The sequence below is a fragment of the Triticum urartu genome, chromosome 6A, assembly GCF_056163025.1.
Source record: "Triticum urartu cultivar PI428250 chromosome 6A, HENAU_Tu73, whole genome shotgun sequence".
In the NCBI taxonomy this organism is placed as follows: domain Eukaryota; kingdom Viridiplantae; phylum Streptophyta; class Magnoliopsida; order Poales; family Poaceae; genus Triticum; species Triticum urartu.
In genome coordinates this window covers 101509101-101536914 of record NC_141878.1, presented here as the reverse complement: position 1 = coordinate 101536914, position 27814 = coordinate 101509101, and the positions used below count along the sequence as shown (strand labels likewise).

General features: G+C 49.3%; 2 protein-coding genes and 2 pseudogenes across 5 annotated transcripts; 1 reads left to right on the top strand and 3 right to left on the bottom strand.

Annotated features, from left to right (window-relative positions):
- Positions 1 to 542: 542 nt before the first annotated feature.
- On the bottom strand, positions 543 to 6469 carry LOC147964238 (uncharacterized). 2 transcript variants are annotated; one of them, XM_087526795.1, is made up of 6 exons: positions 3370 to 6469; positions 2919 to 3277; positions 2290 to 2835; positions 1631 to 1745; positions 1262 to 1549; positions 543 to 1183 (listed from the first exon to the last, which is right to left on the bottom strand). In XM_087526795.1, exons 3-6 carry the CDS (start codon positions 2368 to 2370, stop codon positions 699 to 701), a joined length of 969 nt encoding a protein of 322 aa, XP_087382921.1. In that variant the 5' UTR covers positions 2371 to 2835; positions 2919 to 3277; positions 3370 to 6469; the 3' UTR covers positions 543 to 698. The 2 variants fall into 2 exon arrangements, with proteins under 2 accessions (XP_087382921.1, XP_087382920.1); XM_087526794.1 differs by lacking the exons at positions 543 to 1183; positions 1262 to 1549; positions 1631 to 1745 and having other exon boundaries at positions 2380 to 2835.
- A 2269-nt stretch (positions 6470 to 8738) lies between these two features.
- On the bottom strand, positions 8739 to 13747 carry LOC125527919 (brefeldin A-inhibited guanine nucleotide-exchange protein 1-like; annotated as a pseudogene). The gene is made up of 3 exons (XR_015607459.1): positions 13429 to 13747; positions 11189 to 13330; positions 8739 to 11086 (listed from the first exon to the last, which is right to left on the bottom strand). The product of XR_015607459.1 is annotated as a brefeldin A-inhibited guanine nucleotide-exchange protein 1-like (transcript).
- A 2142-nt stretch (positions 13748 to 15889) lies between these two features.
- LOC125527921 (putative LRR receptor-like serine/threonine-protein kinase At4g20450) lies at positions 15890 to 23659 on the top strand. The gene is made up of 14 exons (XM_087526797.1): positions 15890 to 16274; positions 17077 to 17259; positions 17483 to 18038; positions 18332 to 18816; positions 19045 to 19183; positions 19315 to 19386; positions 20144 to 20215; positions 20316 to 20396; positions 21275 to 21438; positions 21589 to 21809; positions 22021 to 22147; positions 22408 to 22470; positions 22554 to 22740; positions 22930 to 23659. The coding sequence occupies exons 2-14, from the start codon at positions 17190 to 17192 to the stop codon at positions 23372 to 23374; spliced, it is 2682 nt and encodes an 893-aa protein (XP_087382923.1). The 5' UTR covers positions 15890 to 16274; positions 17077 to 17189; the 3' UTR covers positions 23375 to 23659.
- A 460-nt stretch (positions 23660 to 24119) lies between these two features.
- Positions 24120 to 26683, bottom strand: LOC125527922 (cysteine-rich receptor-like protein kinase 25; annotated as a pseudogene). The gene is made up of 4 exons (XR_015607460.1): positions 25515 to 26683; positions 25281 to 25411; positions 24974 to 25184; positions 24120 to 24881 (listed from the first exon to the last, which is right to left on the bottom strand). The product of XR_015607460.1 is annotated as a cysteine-rich receptor-like protein kinase 25 (transcript).
- Between the last annotated feature and the right edge of the window lie 1131 nt (positions 26684 to 27814).

Sequence of the window (27814 nt, the reverse complement as noted above, 5' to 3'; positions counted from 1 at the left end):
AGTGGAGAGCAATCCTCCCACTCGGGGGCTTAGCTGCAGTCCAGTACTCGCCTAAGTTCTCCCACTTGGAGACTTAGCTGCAGTCCGGCACTCGCATAAGTTTGAAAAAATCCTACTGAGTGGAGAGCAATCCTCCCACTCGGGGGCTTAGCTGCAGTCCAGAACTCGCCTAAGTACGAAACACATCTCAATCCTCAAGGACGACGAGGGGCAGGTCGACTGCCACCTTCTCCTGAGGAGCTTCGCCACAAATAAATTGCGCGATTCATCCCGCTCTACAGTAACGAAGTGCGAGTCGACTACCACCTTCTCCTGGAGAGCTTCGCCACAAATACAATGTGTGCTCCGTCCCGCTCTGCAGTAACAAGGTGTGGGTCGACCGCCGCCTTCCCCTGGAGAGCTTCGCTACAAATACGATGCGCACTCCGTCGCCGACCCGCAAGGGCGACAAGACATGGGTCGACTGCTTCCCTCTCCTTCGGAGCTGCGCTGCGAATACAAAAGTTGTCTCGAATGAAGAATGGGTTCACTCAGCAGGAGATTCATAAAGATATTCAACGGTAAACCAAGTTCAGATAAATTCTAAAGGTTCCGGATCACAGATCGAAGTACTCGGGCATGCAGCCCGAAAAAGTTTAACGGTTACAAAAACCACTCGGCATTCCGAGGCAAATTTAAGGTGGGACATAAGAGTTTGTTCACTCCGCGGGAGGAGGGCTAGCAGGCTCGACGAACTCATCCAGGTCGACGCCGTCGGCTATCCGAGTGGCTGCAGCGATGAAAGTCTCCATAATGGTTCGAAAGTCATGTTTCTGGGTGTTGGCGACCTTGATTGCTGCCAGTTTGTCTTGTCGCACCTCTTTGCAGTGGACACGAACCAAAGACAGAGCCACGTCAGCGCCACACCGAGCAGCAGACTTCTTCCACTCCTGCACTCGATCTGGGATTTCATTTAGTCGAGTCATTAGGGACTCAAGATCATTTTGGAGCACAGCCTCTGGCCAAAGTGCCGGGTCAATCCGCGACATGGCGACCTTCAGTCGAGCCAAGTAGTCCACGGCACTGTCGATGCGAGATTCCAGACGGAGCAGATTCATGGCGGTTTCATCTTTCACGGGAGAGTTGATTGGATCCAAACCTGGTTCGATCCGCCCAGTCTCCTCTTCAAAGTTCTGGCAAAACTCTGCATTCAGATCCAAGGATAAGTCAATTTTCGTACACTGAGTCGACACAAAAAAATCAGTCGGAATAGAATGTGCACCTTCAAGCTTGATGAACAACTTCTTGGCAAGACTTCTCAGATAGCTCTCCAGATCATCCCTCCTGCGAGCAATGCCTTCCATTTTCTCGCCCTGGACGAGATTCGCCTTCTTCCAGCATGAGCACTCCTTGTTGGAGTCATTCAGAGCGGTCTTCAGCCTGGTATTCTCTTCTTCCAACTGGCCGACCGAAGCCAGCTTTTGTTCGGCCAGAGTGGTCCTGTCGTCAACCTCCTTACGAGCAGCAGCCAAATCCTGATCCTTCTTCGCCAGAGCTTCTCTCAGTTTTTCTGCAAAGAAATGACGATTGATTCAGAAATAGCAGAAGGGTACTCAAGCTTAAAACTGACCAGTCGACAAACTCGTCTTACCAGCGGCGCCGTCTCTGACCTTTTGCAGCTCTGTCCTGGCCAGCTCCAAGTCAAGGTTCAGTTGAATCTGCTGCTTCTCCAAGTCAGCAAAGCGAGCTCCAAGATCACAAGATTTCTGAAATCAAATGGGAGAAGTTATTTTTACAGCAAAAAACAACAAAGGCAATAAATACTAAGACTACGGTCGACTGCCTGCAGTCCACCATAGTCTCGGGGACTACACCCAGTGGGTGCACTTTGCGTGCCCCCACCGGTTCTGATCCCACTCGACCGGCCCGCTGAAGTTGAGTCCAAAAAAAGCAGAAAGAGAGAAAGTAGAACTCGGACTACAGTCGACTGCCAGCAGTCCACCGTAGTCTCGGGGACTACACCCAGTGGGTGCACTTTGTGTGCCCCCACCGGCTCTGATCCCACTCAACCAGACCGAGTGGAAGAGACAAACTACCAGTTTGGTTTATACATTCGGCAAAATACAAAGACTACAGTCGACTGCCAGCAGTCCACCGTAGTCTCGGGGACTACACCCAGTGGGTGCACTCAGCGTGCCCCCAGTAGTCCAAAAATTTAATCGGCGCACCCACTGGGTGTACAGATACAAAGATTTTCGGAAAGAATCTTCAGGTAGCATATCCTAACAGAACAAGCGGCGACCAACTAACCTGAACGTTGCTCTGGAGAGCCGAGCTGGCATCATAGGCGGCTTGGCTGGCGTCCCGCACCGTCTTCATCTTCTCCATCATAATGCCCGCCTGGCGTATGGCTTCCCTGGCAGCATTCACCTCGTCCTCTGGGACATGATGGGTCGCAAAAACTGAAGGCGGGTCGACAGGGGCCCGAGCAGTCGACAGAGAAGGCAAGGCACTCGACAGTGGCTCGGCGAAGGTAACAGAACCCCGATTGACGTCGCCAGTGTCCTGAACGACTGGTCCCGCCCTCGGCGTCGACTGTAGCGCCTCACTTACAGGAGCTCGCCTATTCTTCCTCGTCAAAGGCCTCTTGGGCTCCTCATCATCATCGGGGAGGTCAATAATGTTGGGAGCTGTGCAAAGTTCAATTGCCAAAATCACGTCACCCAATGATGCACATTGCAGTTGAATCGACCGAATAAAGATAGTATGGCAGAAATCATACTCGGATTAGAAGTGACCGCATCCTCCATCACCTCATCATCATCCCTGTAAGCTGAGGTCCCGGAAGTGGCAGCGCTGACAATTCCAAAGTTCGTCCAGTTAAAACAAGAAAAACAAACAACGCGGAGCGTCGAGTGAATACAAAGAGAGACACTCACGCGGAGGCGACGGGGATATCAATCTTGATCTTCGGCAACGCCTTCCGAGTCCTCGGCTCTGCAACTTTGGGGTGCTTTGGCGCCTTCTCAGTCGAGGTTGGTGAAGAGATCCGAGGATGCTTTGAAGACTGACCAGCCTGAGTAGTTGCCTTGTCGCGGGCACTCGGCCGTTCTTGGTCAAGCTTGGATCGCCTCTCCCTACGAGGGGGCGACTCGACTTCTTCTCCATCACTTGAGTCGTCGCTTCCTCCATCCCCTTCACCATCGGAAGTCCACTCGCCACTGTCGCCGCCACTCGCTTTGCCTTCCAGAGCTTGCTCTTGCTCCTCGTTGGGCATTGAATACATTTCAATAATGGCCTGAAAGAAAGCAGGGAGAACAAAGTCAGTCGACGCAATATAGGCAGCTGCGCGAGTGAATTCAGATTACAAGCAAAAACTCAAAATCAGACCTGCTCTGGTGCATGAGACTGGTCGAATGGGGGAACTCTCCTGGCTCCCCTGGGATTGTCCTTGTTCCCGGTAATGCCCGACAGCCACTTCTCCAGTGTGTCGTCGTCGACCTCCTCCGGATGGATCCGAGTGGAGTCTTCAAGACCCGAATACATCCACATCGGATGGTCTCGAGCTTGAAAAGGCTGGATGCGCCGCTGAAGGAAGACCTCCAAGAGATCCATACCAGTGACCCCGTCACGAATAAGCTGGACCACTCGATTGACCAACACCTTCACGTGCGCCTTCTCCTCCGGGAGCACCTTCAAAGGGGAGGGTTTCTCCACTCGGTCCATGGTAAAGGGAGGGAGGCCAGTCGATTGCCCTGGCATCGACTGGTCTTTACAATAAAACCAGGTCGACTGCCATCCGCGAACTGAGTCAGGAAGAATCATGGCCGGAAAGGAGCTTTTCCCTCTCGTCTGGATACCAAGACCCCCACACATCTGGATCACTTGGGTCCTCTCGTCACTCGGATTAGCCTTTTTCACTGTCTGGGAGCGACAAGTGAAAATATGCTTGAAAAGACCCCAGTGAGGCCGACAACCCAGGAAATTCTCACACAAAGAAATGAAAGCGGCGAGATAAGCGATTGAGTTGGGGGTAAAATGGTGGAGTTGTGCCCCAAAGAAGTTCAGAAACCCTCGAAAGAAAGGGTGAGGAGGCAAGGAAAACCCACGGTCGACGTGGGTGGCAAGAAGAACACGCTCACCCTCCCGAGGTTGCGGCTCAGATTCCTTCCCCGGAAGCCGCACCGAGTCATAGGGGATCAGCCCTCCTTCGGCCAGGTCGTTGAGGTCTTCTTGGGTGATCCTCGAGTGGATCCAGTCGCCCTGTGTCGTGGTATTTCTCACGGGGGGCTTGCGAGTCGACAGATGCCACAAGGGCTTAGTGTGAGGGTAAGACTGCTGCTGATAGGCCCGGGAGCGGGTATGCGAGTAGCACGCGGTGGTTTACCCAGCTTCGGAGCTCTCCGGAGAGATAATACTCCTACTGCTGCATGTCTGAGTGTATCTGATATGTCTAGTACAAAGCGCTCCTGGAGCTGTATCTGAGATCAGTACCGTGGGTATCTGACTTGGTGTATGCCTGCATGAGACATGCTCTAGTGGCCAGCTATGCCCATGGCCTATGGCCGAATGGGTGTGTGTGAGCTCATGCGTGAGTCGGTGTGGATGGATGGGTGTGTGCCTTATATAGGCATGGCTAGCTTAGTATGTAAGCTATGTGGTGGCATGGGAGCAAGGGGGTATGGTGGGGTGTCACGCTTGTCCCCTGGGTTACTTCATAAATAGTGCCAGGGGACAAGTGACACTATACATGATGGCATCGAGGTACAGCCGTCTCGTCCGCGGTATGGCCGCCACGTCGGGGTCTTGTCGGTGTCGGGCTGCAGTCGGCAGCCGGCTGGTTGGCGCAGTCGGCGGCCGGCTGGTTGGCGTAGTCGGCAGCCGGCTGGTTGGCGCAGTCGGCAGCCGGCTGGGGAGAGCAGTCAGACGGGGAGCCGGCGAGAGCGGCCGGACAGTCGGACTGAGGGGCTTTGCTAGCCCCGATGTCTTGAAATAATGTCTTCCCGTCTTCGGGGTATCCGTGTCCAATTACTCCGACAGTAGCCCCCAAGCCTCCGGGCAACTTGGCAAAGTTGGGCGGAGGTTTTTTGGCAAATGTTCATGGAAATGATCATAAAAAAGGACAAGGTTAGTCCACACAAATATATCATATGCTTTCTTTTAGTAGTGCAAGTTTTATGCGGAGGGTGCCGACTCGGTTTCGTCCGAGCCCCCTTCAATATTTTTCATGTTCCCTCCACTCTTTGGCTTTTGCTCTTGCTTGCCGGACAGCCGCTCTGCGGTCTGTGGCTAAGAGTGGGCCGCGAAGTGGAGTGTACAGTACTCAGAGTCTAGGAGCAGATTCAACCGAGTAGATACTCATAAAAGAAACGACCGGGTCGCCCGAACCGTTTTTCTTCCCGGACGTTTTTCTCGTGGGTGGCCTCCAGCGTTCACTCTTGCTAGTCGGACAGCCGCTCTGCGGTCTGTGACTAAGAGTGGGCCTTTGGTACCACGCACGGTACTAAGCCGTCTGCGGGAACTAACGTCTCAGGCCAAGCGGCCAGCCCCCGGGCCAACTCTGGCTGGCGCCGGGGCGAACAGTGATGCAACTGTAATAAAAATGCGGAGATAGACCCCGAGCATCGCTCGGGGTTATCCGTGCTTGCGTGGTGCAAAAAATATGCGGGTGAGGAGCTCACATTGACTTTTGTGTAGTCGCGGTCGTCGAAGACAGCCGGCACGGCTCGACGCTCGCGGAGTGCGTCGGCGCACCCGCTGGGTGCAGCCTTCGAGCCTCCGGTTGCTCGAAGGGGAGTCCTGGCCGGTCAGGCTCGACCAGCCAGGCGGCGAGGCGTCTTGCAGCGCCCCTTTTTTTTCTGCCGGCTACTGACAGCCGGACAAAACTCTTCTCTTGTCTGCAATCTTCGCGGGGGCGCGCCAGCGCACCCGCTGGGTGTAGCCCCCGAGATTCGGGCCAACTGCTGAGCAGTCGGGCCGGATCTTCCGGCAACTACCTTGTCTTCTTTCTCGCGGGGGCGCGTCAGTGCACCCGCTGGGTGTAGCCCCCGAGATTCGGGTCGACTGCTGAGCAGTCGGGCCGGATCTTCCGGCAACTACCTTGTCTTCTTTCTCGCGGTGGCGCGTCAGGGCACCCGCTGGGTGTAGCCCCCGAGATTCGGGCCAACTGCTGAGCAGTCGGGCCGGATCTTCCGACAACTACCTTGTCTTCTTCTCGCGGTGGCGCGTCGGCGCACCCGCTGGGTGTAGCCCCCGAGATTCGGGCCGACTGCTGAGCAGTCGGGCCGGATCTTCCGGCAACTACCTTGTCTTCTTCTTTTTCTTCTTCAGAAGGCTGGGCAGGCGGACCCCGACACGGCCGTCGGGCTCTTTGCAGCCGACCAAGTAGCCAACGGTCGGACGGACATCTGGCAGTCGGACACAATTTTTTTTCGTAGCCGGCTTGGCACCTAGCCATTTTTCTCCAGCCGACCCTTGGGCAGGCGGCCCTTTTTTCTTTCTTGCCCCGGCCGTCCCCACTCTCTCTCTCTCTCTCTCTCTCTCTCTCTCTCTCTCTCTTTTCAGCCGGCCATGGGCACCCGGCCTTTTTTCTCCAGCCGGCCCTTGGGCAGGCGGCCCTTTTTTCTTTCCTGGCTCTGGGCAGCCGGATGCACACACACTCTTTTTTTTCCCAGCCGGCTTGACTTTTCTTTCTTCCTCGGCCGACCTCTTTTTTCTTTCAGCCGGCCACTTTCCTTCTCTGTTTCCCTAGCCAGGCTGCTTCGTTCTTCAGTCTGCAGCCGGCAGGGTGGGGTGTAGGCGGGCAGGCAGAGCAGCCGGCGCGGCTAAGCCGGCAGGCCAGGAAGCGGGCGGAAGCCGGCCGCCGGCTGGAGCAGCGACCCGGCTAACGGGCGCGCAGGAGCCGGCCGGCCGAGCGAGGAGGCGGCCAGACGCGGGCGACGTCGGGGCGGGATCCGGCGGGCGGCGCAAGAGCCGGCCGAAGCCGGCGTCGGCCGTGGGCGGAGGGAACCCGGCATGGGATGCCGGTGCGGAAGTTGGCGTCCTGGGAGCACGGGGCGATGCAGCAGCCGGCCCGGGCGAAGCCGGAAGGCGACCGGGACGGGCGGAGCCGGCCCTGCCGGGTGGCAGGGAAGCCGGCAGGCCGGGTTGTGGCGCAGCAGCGGAGACGGCAGCGCAGCGGCCGACTGCACGGGCAGGAGTCGGACAGCGCGGAGGCAAGGCGGCGCGGGCGCGGGACAGGAGGCCGGCTGGACGACGCAGCGCGCCGGACCCGGCGCAAGCACTGCAGGCGGCCAGGGGCGCGGTGGTGCAGATGCAGATGCGCGGCGACGGGGAGTCGGCTGCGGGGCGCAGCGCGATGCGCGCGCGGACGCGCAGGAGGCCCGGGGCAGGGCCGGCGAGCAAGCGGCTTGGGAGGCCCTGCGCGGAGACGGCAAGTCGGCGGGCGCGCTGGGCCCAGGCGGCGCGGGCGCGGGGCAGGCCGGCCAAGGCCAGCGCACGGAGGCGGGATGCAGAGCCGGCCCGGGCGAGGCAGGACTTGGAGGCGGCGATGCGGGGCGGCACCGGCAGGGGTGCGGGCGCACGCCGGCGGAGCGGTGGGACCGGGACAGCGGTTGCACGGAGGAGACGACGGGCGGAGGCACGCAGGCTCGGGAGCGCGGCCGCGCGGTCGAGTGAGCCCACGGGGATGCCGCGGGTGGAGAGCCACGGGAGGCCCCAACACGGGTCAGCATCGGGGGTTGGTGAGGCGCAGCCGAGCCAGCGGCTCCGCGGCTGGGAGGTCTGTGGCGGCGCCATGGACGAGCAGAGGCAGGGCGATGAGGGCGCGGAGCACTGGATGGGGCGGAGGCGGCAGGGGTTCGCTGGTGCGTGCTCGTGCGTGTAGATGGACGCGCAGCGGAGCAGAGCAGCACAGCGGCCAGAGCGGAGCGGCGCTGGTTTGCTAGTGCATAACCATTGTCTGGCTTGAGTACAAGTCGTGTCCGACCCGCATCTGAGAAGTGTATGGGCAATGCATGGCCAGGTTTGACCATTGTTGACTAGCACCTAGCTAGCTTATATGGACGGTAAATGGAGGTGCGAATGCGTGTTTTGGCCGGAGCAAGCCGCAACGTGGAGGGGAGTCGACGCGAGCGGCGCGTGGACGGATGCGGCCGACGAAGCGAGGCCCGCGCGCGGCGTGCGCGCGGACGGACGGCCGGTGTTGCGGTGGTGGTGAAGAAGGCGAGGCCGACGGCGAGGGCGCGCCATCCCGCACGGCCGCTCCGGGGGCGGGTCGAAGTCGAGCCCCCGAGCGCTACCGGAGAGACGGCGTGACGCCGCGGCGGGGAAGACGAAGATGGTCCCGCCCGGACTGCGAAACCAGCAGTAGCGCGGTAGCATAGTACCGCCCCACGGTGGGCGCCAACTGTCGTGGTATTTCTCACGGGGGGCTTGCGAGTCGACAGATGCCACAAGGGCTTAGTGTGAGGGTAAGACTGCTGCTGATAGGCCCGGGAGCGGGTATGCGAGTAGCACGCGGTGGTTTACCCAGCTTCGGAGCTCTCCGGAGAGATAATACTCCTACTGCTGCATGTCTGAGTGTATCTGATATGTCTAGTACAAAGCGCTCCTGGAGCTGTATCTGAGATCAGTACCGTGGGTATCTGACTTGGTGTATGCCTGCATGAGACATGCTCTAGTGGCCAGCTATGCCCATGGCCTATGGCCGAATGGGTGTGTGTGAGCTCATGTGTGAGTCGGTGTGGATGGATGGGTGTGTGCCTTATATAGGCATGGCTAGCTTAGTATGTAAGCTATGTGGTGGCATGGGAGCAAGGGGGTATGGTGGGGTGTCACGCTTGTCCCCTGGGTTACTTCATAAATAGTGCCAGGGGACAAGTGACACTATACATGATGGCATCGAGGTACAGCCGTCTCGTCCGTGGTATGGCCGCCACGTCGGGGTCTTGTCGGTGTCGGGCTGCAGTCGGCAGCCGGCTGGTTGGCGCAGTCGGCGGCCGGCTGGTTGGCGCAGTCGGCAGCCGGTTGGGGAGAGCAGTCGGACGGGGAGCCGGCGAGAGCGGCCGGACAGTCGGACTGAGGGGCTTTGCTAGCCCCGATGTCTTGAAATAATGTCTTCCCGTCTTCGGGGTATCCGTGTCCAATTACTCCGACACCCTGGATCCAGCCCTTCGGCAGGCCGGTCCGCGAGGAAGATCCGCCCCGGCTGGTCGCCTTCCCCTTCGACCTCGTCGTCGCCTTCTTTGCCCGCTCCAGAGCCGCCGTCTTCTCCTTCCCCATTGTCGCCGGCGAGACGCGTACGGAGCGGTGATGCTGGGGCGAGAACGAGCGCAGCGGAGGGGCGTGAGGAGGAGAAGAGGAAATGGGAACGCACTGTTCGGGAGACTCCGGTCCAACGCCTTATATGAGGCCGCTTCCGAGTGGCTGACGGGTAGGCCCAGGTGGCTCTGTCAAATCCCGTAACGATCGCACGCGTGATACGTGGCGAAAAAGGCGGCACGGGGATCGAGGCGGCTCCGCTCTATCCTATCCGATTACTGCGGCCTCCCCGTCCCGCGCGCTTCCCAAAATTCGGATCCCACGAAATCTGCGGGCAGCAAACAACTTGTCAGACCAAAGATCTCCTCCGCACCGTCACTCGGAGCCTTACAAGTACAGAAACTCACTCGACGAAGAATTAAGAATGGATCAAGGCGACTGAAAAAGGAAGTTGCTGTCATCACTCAGGTCCGTTGATCCGAAACAAGATATGCTCACGGCATGAAAACGAGTCGGAGAAGTTCTCAACTCCTTCCCCACTCAAACCTCGATCCATTCGGGGGCTAATGATGAAGCTATGTACCTAGGGTAGGGTCATGGACCTGTCCTAACTGCCCTACCCAAGGACATCTCTAGAAGAAATCACCTTTCAATCGACTTGGAGGTGTTCCACTCGACAGACTCGGAGACACTCGACCAAGAAGCAACCACTCGACCAAGATCCAACCACTCGACGGCCAGGAGACCTAAAGTCACTCCGCACGCTAACGGTCAGTCATTAAGTAGCTTTTATGGTCATCATAGCACTTTATGACTAGCGTTACCAGTAACGCACTGCCTTAATGTACATTGAACCCTTTGTAACATGGGCTGGCCAGGGTCCTGGCGCACTCTATATAAGCCAACCCCCTCCTCCGAGACAAGGGTTCGTACCTCTGTAATTCATACTCACATAATCCAGTCGACCGCCTCCGGGCTCCGAGACGTAGGGCTATTACTTCCTCTGAGAAGGACCTGAACTCGTAAACCTTGCGTGCTTACAACTTCTCCATAGCTAAGATCTTGCCTCTCCATACTTACCCCCCTACACTATTGTCAGACTTAAAACCACGACAGGTGCCCTATGGAGGAGGAAGCAGGTGAGGAGACGGAGGAAACATTTGTAACCGAGAGGAACTGCAGCTCATACAATGGTGGTGGCAAAGAGGTAGGCGATTCGTGCGAACCTGGCGCTAGGAGTATGGCCCGCGACACGGCACCGAGGATGGAGAGTAAGACGGCGTGGTCGTGTCAAGACAAAAGGGTCTTGTTGGACATGGAGGTGATGTTCCCGTTCTTCATATTAAAACCTCATTCCAAGATATTTGTCAGACATAATTTTGCAGCTGTGTTGTGTGAGATTCAGAACAAGACACCTGTACTGTTGGTTAGAATGAATCGGCAGTAGAAGCCGGGGCACGGCACTATCATTGCTTTGCATTGCAAAAAATGGCAGATGAGAGGGAGCACAGTTCTAGCAGAGTGTCTGCCCTTGAGGCTTCGGTTCGTGCCTATGTTGATCAAAACTAGTGGTTGGGGCCCGCCATTGCGGGCCTCCTGAGAAAAAGTTGGGGCGGTGCCAGGTAGGGACGCGCCTCTTCCACTTTCTTGTTTCTACCACGGGATGTTGTTCCATCACACTCAAAGAATGCGCATATTTAGTACTTGTACCTCCAAGTTTGAGCTTTAAGATAGTGTTATGCAAAATCAACATAATCAGGGAATGTATTCTTTAGTGCTTACATAACCGATGATAGTGCTTCAAAAGCAACGGATGAAACATGGCAGCGTCGAAAAGTAGAGGTGCCTTCAAAATGTCAAACCAACAACAAAAATTAGCATATATGTATATATTGAATATAACAAAATCAGGAGAAAATGAGAAGGGAAATTAGCAAGGTTAGCTAACCTGACGACAAACCTTAACAAAGTGCTGATAGATTCCATTCCATATGATGAATGTGGCTTTGGCTGTTGGTTCATTGAATTCACTATGGTCCTCCACGTCGTTGGCTAGCAGGCATGCAACGCGGAGGCCGTCATGGATCGGTGGTTCGAAACCCCCATGAATAAAAAATAATGCTAGGAAAGATGGGCAAATGTCTTTCAAAAGGTCTCCTCCCTCCAGGTATCTGAGTATATCAATATCCTGCTCTATGCTTAAAAATAAGTTGACATGCCAACAAACAATAAAAGGATTTACCTTCAACACCAGAATGCTGGAGGGATAGGTTTGAATCATTTATGGCACTGTCAAGATGCAATCGTTTTCTTATTTCATATATCTATGTGACTATCAATCAACTTACCCTACCATGATGGAGTGACAAAATTGTACAATTGGTAACAATCAATATATGCTATACTGAAATTATAGGGCCTACTGATGTCTGAAAGATATCATGTAGTGCAACTTGAACCTCGCTTGTGCTATGCTCACAGCAGACGAGATTAGCTTATAAGGGGAAAAGGAGGGGCAAATTCCTCCTAAAGCACTCCCTCTCTAGACACCAAGCAACCACAGTACATGAAGGACCAATGGGGTTCTAGCAGACATTTCATTTTTCTTAGTAGCGCATAAAGGCAGCACCCAGTGTACAACTGGATCTTTACAAGAAGCATCCTTATATGGTTCCTGGCCTGCACAGTTCAGATACTTCCGTAGTATTTTACATAAACAAGCATAATTTATGACTCAATGTTCATTTCTCATGACAAAGATGGGTTTTCATGAAGCAAGCTTGCAGAAGTTTGAGCTAGCTCTGGTAAGATTCATTCTCGAAATGGATGGATGCTGGCTCAGATATCTCCATAAGGGAGCATGCTTTGTGGAATTTGATGTGCAAGGCAGATTCAGAACTCACTTCACTTGCATGGGCGTAATGGCCGATAGCATCTCCAAAATTATGCCCATATGCTCAGCACAGAAGGATCTCATTCTCCTGTGTGTCTCATACAACTTAATGATTCGCCGGAGAATGGTGAGTGTGATCTTAATATAATTATTGGCCTGTTGAACACAAATCATGAAGGCAAACATCTTGTTGTATTTTTTTAATTCCTATTTCGTTTGGGTGTGCAAAGCAAGGCAGAGTATTGAACAAAATTTAGAAAGAAAGACATGATATACAAAGCGATCAGCATCAAATTAAACTGGTACAAGGTTTGAAGTACCTAAATAATTGAGAGTTGCAGAGGCACATGGTTCTTCATCTTGACAATAGCATAAGACGATGTTTCCATATTAGCTTCCTGTTCATCCTCATTGTATATGTCAGGATCTGAATATTTCTCTGCCTCAGGGTAAGACTTGTTTCTTTCTGGAATTTTAATATTTTGCATCATCTTTACTATATTGCCGAAAACAACAAATGTACCTGTTACTGATTCAGTGATTCATTAAAGCATAATAAGATCTCTTTCCATTCATCCTTGAAGAGTTTTCTTGCAAGCCCTTCTGTTAAACGATGAAAAACAGACATGCCAGTGCTAGCAGGTTATCTATAAGCGCTTCTGACAAAACTGGTAACAACAGAGGTAACTCTAGTGAGTTTTGGCTGCATCAGATCAAAAAATGTGACATAAAGATCCACTAGACATTTCACAGCCACTATTTTAGTTTCAAAGTTCCACAAATCATCCTCGGTGCTATCACTTTGACCATTGGCTGTACACATTTCAATGTTAAATAGAGTCTAAATAACATATCCAAAGATATCTTCTTGGATTTTCTTCGAACGCCTTGTAGGCATACAGAAACAAAATCTATACAAAGAAGACAAGCTCTAAGAGTATGGCACTGGGAAAAGGGGAGGAGAAGATCAGGAAGAACCGAAGAAGGGAAGAGTGTGTGCATCCTGTCGTCGTGCACCTGCGGTGACGCTAGAGCATGATGGATCCGACTGTGTGTACGGCCCGTGCTGCTCCTGCCGAGGAAGATGGTGATGGTGTTGTGTACCACTGCGGCACCTCGAGCTCCCCCTACCGAATCTAGAGCTCCTCATTGGGTCACCGATGCAAGCGTGGGGATGGAGGCAGAGGGAACACCAGGCTGGGAGGAAAGGGGGGAAGAGAAGGCAGCGTCTGAGTGGAAGGGAGAGATGGGGAGGCTGCAATGGTGAGCAAGAAGAGGCGGTGCGCGCTACTGACCTTTTCCAGTTCATCTTCCCCATGCCATCTCCTTCCTCCTCCTTTGCCACCACCATTACAGCCGGGTCGAGAGGCCCGCCTTGCCATGAAGAGGAGAAAGTTTGGGAGCGGCATGCCTTGCCTTCTCCAGTGGCCGGCGCTGAAGGACCAGGATGGGACGGCCGGGGCACGGCGGCGGCACAGCGACGGGAACCCTAGCTGGGTGGAAATAAAGTGAGAGAGCAAGTTGTGTGGAGGTTTGTGTGTGCGAGAGAGGAAAGAGGAAACGTGACAAAACGAAAGATGTGGTGGCCTGGCTAATCTTTTTGTTTCGTAGCGTTGACCGCGTGGACTCAACGAGAGTTCGCCCATCTCCCGCACCTTAATGTTTTGGATTGGAGATGTTATTAATCCAGCAATTGGAACTAGCGTTGACTCTTTCGAGGAGGGCTATGAGTTTTACAACCTGTACTCTTGGGAAGCTGGTTTTGGTGTCCGATATGCAAAAAGCCGTTTTAATGTACACCAAAAGAAGTTTGTACCGAATGATTCAATCTGTTTTTGTCATATATGTAGTGTGTGTCACATTAGATTGACCATTTTACATCTGCTGCTGGTCTGTGTGTGTGCGTGCGTGTGGTTGACTAGGTGTGGGTGCAATGCCATGATGCGGCTGCTGAGATCGGAGGATTGTGGCTGGCATGTGTGCGAGCACAAGTCAGAGCATAAACATGATCTATCAGTTAACTGTGGAGAGAAATTGGATTGGAAGTCACATCAGCACATAGATAGTTACACAAAGGAAGAACACATGCACAACACGCCAAAAGCTGGCAATCCACAATGAGCATCAGGCGATTATTGACATTGTTCGTTTGTGGTTTGATGTCATTATAGATGGCGTTTTATTTTCATATAAGAACTATGTCACTTTGAGACCTCCATGTGTGTATTCTACTAGACTATATGTTTGCTGAATTTGGGGTAGCCATGGCATTAGCAACGTGTTGCTTTTTCTGGTAGGTCAAGATAGATTGTGCTGTGGTTTAAGAAAAAATGACCTTGTTTTTTTTTCCAATGATATCTCTGTTGATATATGGGCTGTGCCGTCTATCTCTCGACCGAGATGAGAATGACGACGACGCCATATCTATGGTGGTGTTCTTGTTAGCTTTGCTGGATTGCAATGGATAGGGCAGTGTTGTTCTTGGCCGGTATAAATAGATTGTTTCCAAACAGTCTGATCGTGAGCCTAAATGTTCGGGAACAAAACACTTTTGTGCAACGGCCCGTGCTGTAATACTATGGGAACATAAGAGCGTGCGCGTGCACATGTTCATGAACTGCTTGCACATCATGGACTTGATGGGTGAAATGATGGCACCTCTAACAAGCCTAGCAGCACTGCGTCGTCTATACATGGGATGACACGGTATTTAAAAAGGAAATACGGTGTGGTATGAGTACCTGACAAGTGAAATACACATAGTAAATGCAACGCTGCAGCTGATCTGTATAGGGATGGCACCCACAGGGCATGGGTATGGATGGAGCCATCCCATACCCTTACTCGTAAACCCTGAACTTGCCCATCATCCGTACCCATACCCGTCAAGGGTATAATTTTTTCCCATGCCCATCACCCGACAAGGTATATGGGTACTCGTGGGTAAAAAAAACCCGCGTTCACAACACATCGATTGAGTAGAAAATAGTTGTAAAAAGCAACATATAATCATAAATTATTAATAGCAACACATTTTAAACAACAATGTATAACAACATATTGTAACAACAACACATTCTCATAAACAAAAATACTAGCCTATAAAGTGACACATAAAAATGTTAAACAACAACACATAATCACAAATAATAACACATAGGCATACACTATAAGTTCACAAAATCATGATAAATTATAGAGATAATTTGACTACACATAGAGTGTTTACCTAGCACGATTTGGTGGGGAAAATTAATACATTATGATATTAAAGAAAACCCACTTGTCAACATTTTAGATGGGTACATGGGTACGCGGGCATGGGTTATACGATCCCATACCCGTACCCTCTCTACCCAATGGGTATGGTATTTTGCAATTTAAGTACCCATGGGTAAATTCATGTCACATACCCTTACCCTGATAGGGTTTTTACCCGCAGGGTATGCGGGTGATGGGTACCCATTGCCATCCCTAGATCTGTATGATGACTGACGATGGTGATTACAAGCTGCATGCAGCTCGGCCTCCAAACGGCATTTTCGCACTATAGCATGCTATACTATTTAAAAATGGTCCGTCTCTAAAAGACTTAGCGTTCTATTTAAAATTATGAAGGATACCCAGCTACACTAGCCGCTATAGCGGCCACAACAGGAGCTTGGCAATGGCCACATCAATCAGGAGACTCCGTCTGACCGTGCATTGTCATGTGAGGGTTTAATTCTACCGTTGCAACGATACGGATAATTGTGCTAGTTACACTTATAACATTTTCTTTTATCAGTAATATAGACTTGTAACATACGTTAGTGACTAAGCATCGTCGCATTTTGTTTCCTTTTTCATTTCGAACAGGAGCCCTCAACGGGCGACGACTGACGACCCAAGCAATGCTCGGGAGGCGGTGCTCCGGCGCCCGATAGGTGTTCGGCGAAATGCCGATGGCAAAAAAGAGCCCGTCCGAGGAGTTCGTGGCCGCGCCTGGGGCGGCACCAGCCGCCGCACCGGAGCACGCCGTAATAACTTCCACCGCCACCTTCTCCTGCTGCGAGCGCGCGTGCGGGTCTCCTGCTGCGCGCGCCGACGTGCTGCCCACTGAGACCGACCGTGGACAAGGAGGGGGGACGGCAACGGCAAGGTACGTGGTTTCTGCGCCACAGCGGCGATGCGCTTTGCTCTGCCAGTACTGGTAGCGAAAGCCGACAGGCTCCATCTGATCTGAGCACCCAGCGTCGTTTCCTTTCGGCATCCGAGTTGTTCGGCAGAGCACGAGATCTGCCTAGGAAATCAACTGCCAGAGCTCATCCCGGCAGTATAATAACTGCGAAAATTGTTCATGGCACATCAAGTCATCAAATGATGTATTTAATTCTTCTCCGATTACTGTATCCTTGCGTGCCACTTGTAAGATTCGTTAGGTTCATCTTGTTAGTCTAGCGTACCAGGTCAAATTTGCTGAGCAGGCATGCAGCCGGCCGCCGGCACGGTCAAGTGCACTAAATTGGCTCAGTTAGAATGTTATTACTTCCACACCATTTGGGGTGGTTCCAGTCTTGACAGCTACTAGTTTAATACATATTCTGAAATTCTTGAGCTTTCAGATTCAGTCACCTTCCTGACTTGTTGTTCTGCTCTGAGTTATACTAGCAGATAACCACAGCAATGTTAGGTGAACATGTCTGTTCCCTTGTGTTCATGATGATCGTGAGATTCGAAACCCCGTGAACAGATAATCAAGACAGAGTTTTGTAAGGAGTCGTAGTTTTTCTAAGTAAAAACAAAAGATGCATGCTGTCAATCACAAAGGTAGGAAGAATGTTATAGATGTATCCTCTCTATTGGTGGGACATTCTTAATAAGTATTATGAAGATAAGTTTTTGTTAGTTGGACCATATAATAGCTGACCTAGTACATTGACTTTCTTGCCCCATAACTGCAGAATAGCACGGTCATAACATGGATGCATGAGTATATTTGGTCTGTGGATATGCATAGAGTCTCTGCCTCTTATCTCATAGGAGGTAGTTATTCTTACAAGGGTGAGCAGGAAGCATGGATCTATGGGTTGTGATTCTCCTATTCTGCGTCTTCCAGTTTATCCATGGCCAGCCTGATGACCTAGGTGCGTTACATTCAATTCTTGCAGCTTCTTGTGTTCAGACAGTAAACAATGAAAAGCAGTTGCAGTGATCATATCTGTTTACATGATTGTGTAAGAGGCAAAATGATCCACTCCACAGAACCATACTTGAGCATCAATGTGTGTGAGAACTCTTTGAGAAAGCGAACAAGTTATTGCCCATTTGATTCTCCACAGCTATTTTGACTTGTAATTTGTTTTGCAGGTTTCATAAGCATCGATTGTGGCATGCCGATGAACTCCTCCTACCAAGATCCCAGCTCAACATTAATATATGTCTCAGACTATGGATACATCACCTCAGGAGAAAACCGCAACATCTCCTCAGTTTACATCAAGCCTTCACTGGCAAAGCGCAACCTCAACGTCCGGTTCTTTCAGCATGGAGCACGCAATTGCTACGCCCTGAGGTCCTTGCTGGCAGGAAACAAGTACTTCGTCCGTGCGCTTTTTTACTACGGAAACTATGATGGCCTTAACAAACTTCCTGTCTTTGATCTGTACATGGGGGCAAACTACTGGCATGAAGTTAATATCAGTGCTGCAGGAGCAGTCAAATGGATGGACATCATAGTTGTCGCTCCTGCTGACTACCTGCATGTTTGTCTGGTGAACAAAGGGATGGGAACTCCATTTATTTCTGGGCTGGATCTGAGGCCACTGAGGACTGTTATTTACCCAGAGGTAAATGCAAGTCAATCTCTGGTGCTGATTAGCTCCAATCGGTTCAATTTGGGGCCCACGGACAATCGCATAATCAGGTTTGTTTGGTCCTTTAGGTCATTGTTATCTGAAACAAGTTCAACAAACTAAATCAATGATTGTCTGCCATTTAGCCTAGGTGACTGTGTATATTGTAGATTTAATGTCAATAAACATAAAAGTGAAGAAGAAAACCACATTCTCGTGTAAATGAGTGTAGCCGCTAATGTTAGACATTCTTTGCATGGATATGTCTCTGCAAGTTATACTTTCGGACAAAAAGAGGTTTTGACTCCAATTACAGTGAACTACGATACTAGATCATACAAACATATTTCTTTGGTCTGAACAGGTACCCCTTGGATCCCCATGACCGCCTATGGTCGACTTACGACACAATCCCAAACTGGGATGAAATATCTGCAACATCTGTCGTCCAGAATTACGTCACCGATGTGTATGACGTGCCATCAGCTGTTATGCAAAATGCAGCAACTGTCAACGGTTCAAGGATCGATTTCTCATGGGGTCCATCAGATCGATCGGAGAATATCAGCTCCAGTTACTTCTTTGTTTTCTACTTCTCTGAGCTGCAGAATGTACGGAGCAATGCTGTGCGGCAGTTTGACATCATTGTCAATAACAAGACATGGAACGCGCAACCTTACACCCCTCCATTCCTATTCGCCGATTCTTTCTCAGGCATTGTACAAGGGTTGGCAAGTTATAGTGTCTCACTTGTTGCTACAGAAAATGCAACTCTTCCACCTATCCTGAATGCCATGGAGATGTACTTGGTGGAACCGATAACTGAGGTCACTACTGATAGTGGAGATGGTATGAATTTACCGATGCAATATTAGTATAGAGTGTATGTTTCTTACAGTTAATACTTACTTAGACCACTTTTTTTAACAATAGACCACGTTAAGTCTTCATACAATTTGCAATATGAAAAGTATTAGACTGAATGAGTAGCCACTACTTATCGCATTTGACCTGCTTGCCTGCATGTCTGTTCATTTTGTATGGACATGAACATTTGTTGTTGTTTTGGTGAACCAGCTAGAGCCATGATGGCAATCCAAGAAAATTTTGGTGTGGAGAAAAACTGGATGGGCGATCCATGCGCTCCAAAAGCTTTTGCATGGATAGGATTAACCTGCTCCTATCCTCCAGCTTATGCCTCTAGAATAACAGCATTGTAAGTTCCATAATCATGTCTGGATGAAATTTAAAAAATTGTTATAGGCTGAAATACTTTGCATATTTCATAGAAACATCAGGGCATTTCATCTGGAGAAACTAACTATTCTGAATTTATCTTTTTGGCAGAAATGTGTCTTCCTTTGGATTGGCTGGTACCATCTCTACTGATTTTGGAGATCTGAATGCACTTCAGTACCTGTAGGTTCTCAACATCATGTCTCACTGTAGAATTTTAAGGTGCCACAGCTTTTTTCTTTTTATAATACTACCAAAATTAACCATGTTGATGATTATTCCCTCTGCTTCATGTTGTAGTCTTCCTAGGGACTGATTGGCAAAGTTACCTATGAATCTGAATTACTCAACTATATCTGAAACAGTTTACCAAGCAGTACATGACAGATTGTTTTGAACTTCACAGTAGACGGCAGTATATTTCTTTAATTTTTTGTGTCTGCTGTCATATATCCATACAGTCTAAAAGTCTGGATACTTCAAGAGTTTTTTGCTTACTTCTCCCCACAATCCACAAAAAATATAGTCCTAGAAAACTCTTTAAATATATATTGCATCCATTCGTAAATACATGAATTCTGAGAAAGCGCAGTCAAACCTTTTAAACTTTGACTAGTATATATGAAAATATTTAGATTGGTAAGGTAAAATAGTATCACTAGATTTTTCATGAAAATACTTTAGTACTAGCATATACAGACAAAAGGTGACGGTCAAAGATATATGCTGGAGACTGTGTCATTTTCTAAAAACGCCATCCGTTTACTAATGGAGGTATTTTGGAAGAGAAATATAATTCTTTTCATTTATATGCAATGACTACCTGTTTATTTTTTCGTCTTGAATGTAATCAAGAAGTGAAGCAGAAAAATATCAGTTCTGAAACATCATTATGTTCCCCATTCTTACTAGTATTCACAAGAGCTGTTACTTATTTCAGGGATCTGTCAAACAACAACTTGTCTGGCACCATTCCAAATTTTCTTGGGCAGCTTCCGTTTCTAATATTTCTGTAAGTCTTTTTTTTCCTTCTGGTACATTGTTACATATATATGCTCCAGTTCTAGGATCTTGTAAGAACACTTTTTAGTTGCATCATTTTCTTTTCACAGGGATCTGTCCAGCAATGATCTATATGGAGCAATCCCTGACAGTCTTCTTCAAAAATCACAAAATGGGACTCTGTCATTAAGGTAGAGTTCTCCTGAACTACATTCTAAATAAAAATTAGCAAAAGTTTAAAAATTAATATTGTAAAATGTTTGGCATCTTGTTAGTATCATGCTAGCTGTTTTAAACGTATGCTATTATAGCTATGTGCTCTTCAATTTCCTTCTACCTGTCCATTTAATAAGGTATACTACTTTTAGTTAATTAGAATTATCCATCGTCAGGTATTAATTGCAATGACATAAAACTTCAGAAGTAAACACTTTATAGTTTGATTTCTCATCTCCACATTGCTAGAATCCGCCTACTCTCTACCCATGAGCCTTTTGGGTTACCTCCGTTTCCTCGAGAAGTTATATCATAAAATTACCATTAAAATTTGGAGATGCTAATGGGCGAACGTTCGCTCAGAAGGCACTCCCAGCGAACGCCCCCACAGCCATTGGATCCAGATCATGTGGATGGAAAAAAATTCCAAAAATCGCTGGCAATTATTTCCTATACATGGCAATTTCCCCTTCCGTACATGGTGTTTCCTTCAAAAATGCATGTCAATTAGTTATTTCAGCATGACATGTGGGGCGTTCGCTGGTAAATTCGCCCACAGCGAACGTTTGCCAGTTAAACGCATCCTTAAAGTACTCCCTCCGATCCATAATAAGTGTCGTAGTTTTGAACTAAGGTTTAACTTACATTAGTTCAAAACTGCGACACTTATTTTGGATCGAAGGGAGTACCAATATTACTTGCCTAGTTAACAATTAGATCTGATTGATACCTGAATATTCATAGAGATACTGGTTCCTGTGAGCACCATCTCAGTCAAACATATTTCTTTATCTGGAATACCGTGGAAGCACATTACTAACGTGAACAGCTGTATACTCTTTGATATTAGCAGGGTTGGTAATAATGCAAATATATGTGCCAATGGCACTGCCTGTGGATCAAGTCGAAAGAAAATTAATGGGGCACTTCTTGCTGCAATAGTTATTCCGATCGTTGCTGTCATTGCAATATTTGTTGTCTTATTTCTTCTGCTACACCAAAAGCTCAAGGGAAAAGGTAAGGCAGACAGATGGCAATAATGGTTTCTGTGTTGTGCATTGAACACTGTTTTATTTTGAATGGAGCATTGCACACTGTTGTAATATTTATTGCCTTTTTCCAGAAAAATTATTCTCACCTTTAACTACGTTTTGTGTATGTTTTCAGATAAGAGAAAAGCTACTGGTCCTGAAGATGAATCCGCGTTGCTTGAGAACCGAGAATTTTCTTACAGAGAACTGAAGCATATTACGAGCAACTTTAGCCAAGAGATTGGCAAGGGCGGGTTCGGAGCTGTCTTCCTTGGCTACCTGAAGAACGGAAACTCAGTTGCTGTGAAAGTGCGTTCTGATTCATCTTCACAAGGGGGTAAAGAGTTTCTGGCTGAGGTAAAAAGGAAATTCAGTTTGTAGTTTTATGTGTCACAACTCAAATATTTGTGTTTTTTCCTTTCATCCACCTTCCGAATCCTTGTGTGGCCCATCTGTTTCTCTGTCAAGTTTTTTTTATGGTTTTGTAGATGGAACTGCACTTACTTACCATTCTTATTATATGCCTGCTTAAATTATCTGAACATAAGTTCTGCAAGCTATATTGCAGGCTCAGCACTTGACAAGGATTCATCACAAGAACTTGGTTTCCTTGATTGGCTACTGCAAGGACAAAAATCATCTAGCCCTTGTTTACGAGTACATGCCCAAAGGGAACCTGCAGGATCATCTGAGAGGTTGTTCATCTTGGCAAAAAAAAAATTAACACTTCATCTTGGCTATTCAAATATCTTATATCGGTTAATTTCAGTTTTTAGGCGCCCTAGATTAGATCATCAGTGTGCTATATCTTGAAATTCGTATTACAGAAGAATGTTACACTTCTCAAAGGAGAACTGCATAGACCCTAAATCAAGTGTGGGTACTAAACTGAAGCCCGGGAATTTCTCCAAAATCTTCTAACTAATTATGTTTTAACTTGTGTTGACGTGCAAAGGTTCTACTAGTAAACCACTCACTTGGGAGCAGCGTCTTCACATCGCCCTTGATGCTGCACAAGGTTAGGATTTCGCCATCTACTGCTAGTTCCTTAGATTTCTTCTTGCACGTGTTGCAAACACTGGCATTTACTTAAGTTCACAGGTCTGGAGTATCTGCACATTGCGTGTAAGCCAGCATTGATCCACAGAGATGTAAAGAGTAACAACATCCTGCTGACCACAGATCTTGGGGCTAAGATTGCTGATTTTGGCCTGACCAAGGCTTTCGGCGACTCGAAAACACATATAACCACTGAACCAGCTGGTACTATGGGCTACTTAGATCCTGAGTACGTCGTGCACAACATCTCTTCTCCTACATACTTGCTTCATCGACATTGCCTAAATGGCTGTGTGCATCACAATGATGCAAAGATGCAAAGACCGGGGATTATCCTCCTTTTCTAAAAAAATCAACATTGCCTAAAGTGGCTTTACTTTGTCATAACTAAGGATCCCTGTGTCTTCCAATTGTTCAGGTACTTCCGCAGTTATCACATCAGCGAGAAGAGCGACGTGTACAGCTTTGGCGTCGTACTCCTGGAACTCATCACAGGCCGTCCTCCTGTCATCCCGGTCAGCGACAGCGTGAGTGTCCATGTCGGCGAGTGGGTGCAGCAGAGCCTTGACCATGGCACCATGGAGAGCATTGTGGACGCAAGAATGGTAGGGGACCATGACATCAACTCTGTCCGGAAAGCTGCTGACCTGGCACTGCATTGCAAGCGAGAGGTCCCGAGGGAGCGTCCGACGATGGCGGAGGTGGTGGCGCAGCTTAAGGAGTGCTTCGAGCTCGAGAACCGTCTCGACGGGAGGCAAAGAAGCTTAGGTTCGAACTTCCCTATGGAGGGAAGTGCACTTGAGGTAGAAGAAGAACAAGGTGGGGATATACAAGCTGTTGCTGCTGGTCCTTCGATGAGATAGTTTTTTTTTTGACAATCAATACCATGATATATTTATAGTAGTGAATTGTACATGGTAGAGATACATGAGCTGACAACAGGGAATACAAAATAAAGTCTAAAAGGAACGAGCAAATCTTTGAGATTTTCAAACTCTTTCCTCTTCCATGACACAATCTTGTACGCCTCTTCCCTGATATAGTTCTGATCTTATAGTAGTGGTACAGGTTGAGAGCCCTCTTCCCTTTACTTTTTTCTTTTTTGATAAAACCTCCGTCTGCCTCTGTAAATTTCTCAAGTTCTTTTTTTTGTGAATGATTTCTCAAGTTCCTTTTTTTTGCGAATGAAATTTCTCAAGTTCCTTGCAACGTTTAGATGAAAGGGGAAAGTATCTGATGCACCCGGCTTCAGTTCATACTTCAAAATGCTTCAAGTAAATCTGTGAAAAATTTAGCACATTTTATGATGTAACAAAAAATTCAGGACTAAATGTGAAACATAACTCGAAAAACAAAATGGACAAACTTGTCATCAATATCGATAATGGGCCAAATTTAAAGCCCAACTTATCTAGGCACTGTTCTTTTTTGGGGGGAAATCTAGGCACTGTTAGTTGTGATTCTCTCTATTTTTGTTCTCAACCTGTGTTGTGAAATTTTATTTGAAATTTTGTGACATGTTAGATACCAGTATTTTTCATGTTATATTTTAGAATTATCCAAAAAAAATGTCAACCGGGATTGGGTTCATCGGATATTCTCCCCGAGTCTACCTACTCTTGGTAATAAAAGATATTGTGATAAATGGAATCAATCATGAATCTGATGGCTCTGTCTCAAAGCTAACACTTCTCTCTGATATTATTCGTCACCACTTACGTCTACTCATTTGATTGTCGATGATGTAACAGCGACATTTCCGAATCCTGAAAATGCTGATGCAAGCATGTTTTTTTCCCCGAATTAATCGTAGGGGTTTCTTGTGTGTAATTCTCTTCGTTGCAGTACAGAATCAAAATTTGAGTAAACTGTCAAACCATTGAGGTAATAGCACCCCAGGTACCCTAACTTGCACAGAATGTGACGATTTAGTTATAAACTTGCAAAACTTGACTCCACCATACCCCAACTTGCACCTCATGTGATGATTTAGTCCCAGGCCAATGAAAACTCGACAATTGGCAGCCAGGTGGCTGGACCAGTCGGCGCACACACTTTTGCACAAAACCCCCTGCCGTTTCCTTTAATCAACCCGCACTCACCTCCACCTGAATTTGCCGTGGCATTGATCAATCAAAACTGTCTTTGCCGTGGTGGGCGGAGCAAATCATTCTTGCACACATGCCTCGGCATGATCGATCGTGATCGTTGAGTGGGCCACTCCTCAGTCCGAACCCCCTCGAACCTGAACTGAGCTGTGCACGCCCCGGTCCTACCTCGAATCTTCGTGGAGGTAAAGAAGGCCTCGCCTGATCCCTTGGATGATTCTGAACCTGTGCCCCCAGGTAAGCTCTTGCTGCCTCGCAGGATCTGCGCGCACGCACATTGGTAAGGAGTAGTACGTAAACTCTTGAAACTGAATGTCACTTGCAGTATAACAATCTGAAGAACTAGGTACCGACCGAATAGAATCTTGTCGAGGCTTCTATTGAAGAGGAACTCGTAGACGAGGAGCATCTCCTCCTCTTGGATGCAGCAGCCGAGCAAGCGCACCAGATTCTTGTGCTGAAGCTTGGCCACCAGCACAACCTCGTTCCTCATCTCCACGAGCCCTTGCTGGGAGGTCTTCGACAGCCTCTTCACCGCGATCTCCTGCCCATCCCGCAGAATGCCCTGACCGACCAAACCACATCAAGTCGATTGTTCAGTTCAGACATGGAAAATCAATTGGAGAGTGGATGCCCATGTTCCAAGTTCAGTGTACGTTACTTTGTAGACCGGCCCGAACCCGCCTTCCCTGAGCTTATTTTCTTCAGAGAAGTTGTCAGTGGCAGCCCTTAGAGTGCTGAAATCGTACAACAGAGACTCTGAGCTTCCCATGTCTCCTCCATACTCACTGTCTGCTCACAAAAACAAACAGTATATATAGAGGGAGAGAGAACAATTAAGCCTCGGTGTTCTTCCTTTTCGGGGATTTGAAATGATCAATCGAGAAGCACTCACCCGCGCTGGATATCTGCACATGTTCGTGTGGTTTCTGTTCTTCCTCTTGCAGAGATACAAAGCAACCGTCAACAGCACCAATAGCACGACAGCAACAGGAATGGAGACGAACAGAGCTATCTTGGCTGTGGCGTCGTCGTTTGCTGCACCCCCAGGGAAGATTCGTCGTCGCCGCTCTCTGTCAAAAGGAAATTCAGAATAGTTTACCCTATCTTCTAGTGGGCCTGGGCGTTGTAGAAAGGATACAACTCGTACCGGATGGAGCAGCTCCGGGTGGCGACCCGTCCTCCCTCCCTCCCGTCGCAAAATTTTGGGATGTACGAGACGGCTACGGCGAGGCAGCGGTTGCAGTCGTCGCTGGCGAGGTCGCGCGTGCACTGGGACATGTCGTGGATCTTGGTGAAGGGCGTCAAGTCGACCGTGTCGGCCGCGAACAGTCGCGGGGATGACGCCGCCTTGCTGCTGAGGTTGTTCATCAGCGCGCCCAGCTGCGTCTTGAACAGCTCGGGCTGCGTCGCGTTCACCGCGTTGCATAAGCCGGTCAGCCACGACATGTCGGCGACGCCGAAGAAGCTCACGTTCTAGTGGCGCAGGAGGCAGGCGTCGTAGAAGAGCGTGGACTTTTTCTGGCCGGGGCACTTGATGGCTGCGTCCCGCGCCCAGGTGTCGAGGCACGAGCGGCACTCGGATGCATTGACGTCGGCGCGGCAGTGCGCGAGACCGTACGCCTCGTCGGGCGCTGTGCCGGTGGTGTTCTCGGCCAACCCGGACGCGTCCTACGCAGCGGCGGAGAGGAACGAGAGGAGGGCGTCGAGGTTGGCCTGGAAGACGCCGCCGCGGGTGTAGTTTGTGTCGCTCGGGCAGTCGGTGGACCAAGGGTCCGCGGCGGCCATGGTTGCGCCGGTAAGGAGGAGGAGGAAAGAGTACAGGGGGCTCAGGCTACGCATGACCCGGAGCCCACACGCCACCACCGCTGCAATCCCCGCGTCCGCCTTGGTCTCGGCGAGCACGGCCTTCCTTGCGTAGCTCCGCCCGCAGCGCGTCCGCCTCGGCGGTGTAGCGCAGATTAATTAGAGAAGACAGCAAGGTGTTTTGTGCAAAAGTGCAGGCAACGACCAGTCCGGCGACCTGGCTGCCATTTGTCATGCTGTGATAGGCCGAGGACCAAATTGTCACATACAATGCAAGTTGTGGTATGGTGAAGTTGTATTTTGCAAGTTTGAGACTAAATCATCATATTCCCTACAAGTTAGGGTACCTGGAATGCTTTTACCTTCAAACCATTACCTTGCACGTAACTCCAAACGTTTCTCGTATGCAAGATATTCGTCGTTTTCGACGTCGTCGTCGTCGTCGTACTAGTTCTTCGTATACCTGTTGCGCATCTTGAAGCACTACCTTTTTCTACCGACAGTCGGTAGTAAAAGATTACAGCATAAAATAGCTGGACAGTAACGGCATGTGCAAGCAAGGAAGAGATCGGGATATCATCTTCCGTACGTGATGGTGGTTAAAGCTGTGAAGAGATGAGATGCAGCGATTGATTTTTTTTTTAATTATCATAGCAGAAGATGGGTATATTAGTAGTAAAAGCATGGGAAACCAGTATTGGACACATCTGCATGCCTGACACGTGTTTGGGAGACGTCTAGGCCCTGTCGACGCGCGTACGTAGACCATACCATGACATGGACGAGATTTTTGTTCGGATCAGACAGCGCATCCGTTCTGGTGTGTGGACGGGTTAATTTCTGATGGAAACGTGGAATCAGGATGACAGAAGCAGAGCCAGCTTCAGATTTTTTTTGGTAGGCAAAGCGTGAGTCAGCGTGTGTGATCGATCGGCTAATCCGATTTGAAAGGCTTTGCTGTCGTGATCCGGACATCTGTGCTGTGTAGTCGGCAGGCACAGCCGGCCGGTGATGATTGGCGTTGCCGCTGGCGCTGGCGGCGAGACTCCTGACAGCATACGCTAAAGTTGAGCTGAGCTGAGGCGTCTCTAATGGTGTGATGCGATGTCAACCTTCTCTAAGGTTATACTATTACTACAATGATTATCTTTCTGAGGATCTTTTTTCTCATTGAGTTTTAGTAGGTTGCTGCTAAACCACGTGTCCCGTTCCGAGCCGGTGATCATCTTCTGAGTTGGGGGAGAGGAAAGAAGAAACGAAATGTGCATTCTCTTTGGTTTTATGTTGCAATGCAAGAACTACTCTTTCTGTTTCATAATGTAAGAGACATTTTTTTTAAAGTAGTGTAATGAAAAGACGTCTTACATTATGCGACAGAGGGAGTACCTG

Bases quoted from the DNA above. Each gene is read 5' to 3' on its own strand.
- LOC147964238 (XM_087526794.1), bottom strand. From the start codon at position 3,855: ATGTGTGGGGGTCTTGGTATCCAGACGAGAGGGAAAAGCTCCTTTCCG. The intron at 3,278-3,369 runs GTCTGATTTTGA...GCTTTCTTTCAG, and splicing joins AGTCTCATGCACCAGAGCAG to GCCATTATTGAAATGTATTC. The intron at 2,836-2,918 runs GTGAGTGTCTCT...TGGAATTGTCAG, and splicing joins GATATCCCCGTCGCCTCCGC to CGCTGCCACTTCCGGGACCT.
- LOC125527921 (XM_087526797.1), top strand. From the start codon at position 17,190: ATGGATCTATGGGTTGTGATTCTCCTATTCTGCGTCTTCCAGTTTATC. The intron at 18,039-18,331 runs GTTTGTTTGGTC...TGGTCTGAACAG, and splicing joins ACGGACAATCGCATAATCAG to GTACCCCTTGGATCCCCATG. The intron at 22,741-22,929 runs GTACGTCGTGCA...CCAATTGTTCAG, and splicing joins ATGGGCTACTTAGATCCTGA to GTACTTCCGCAGTTATCACA.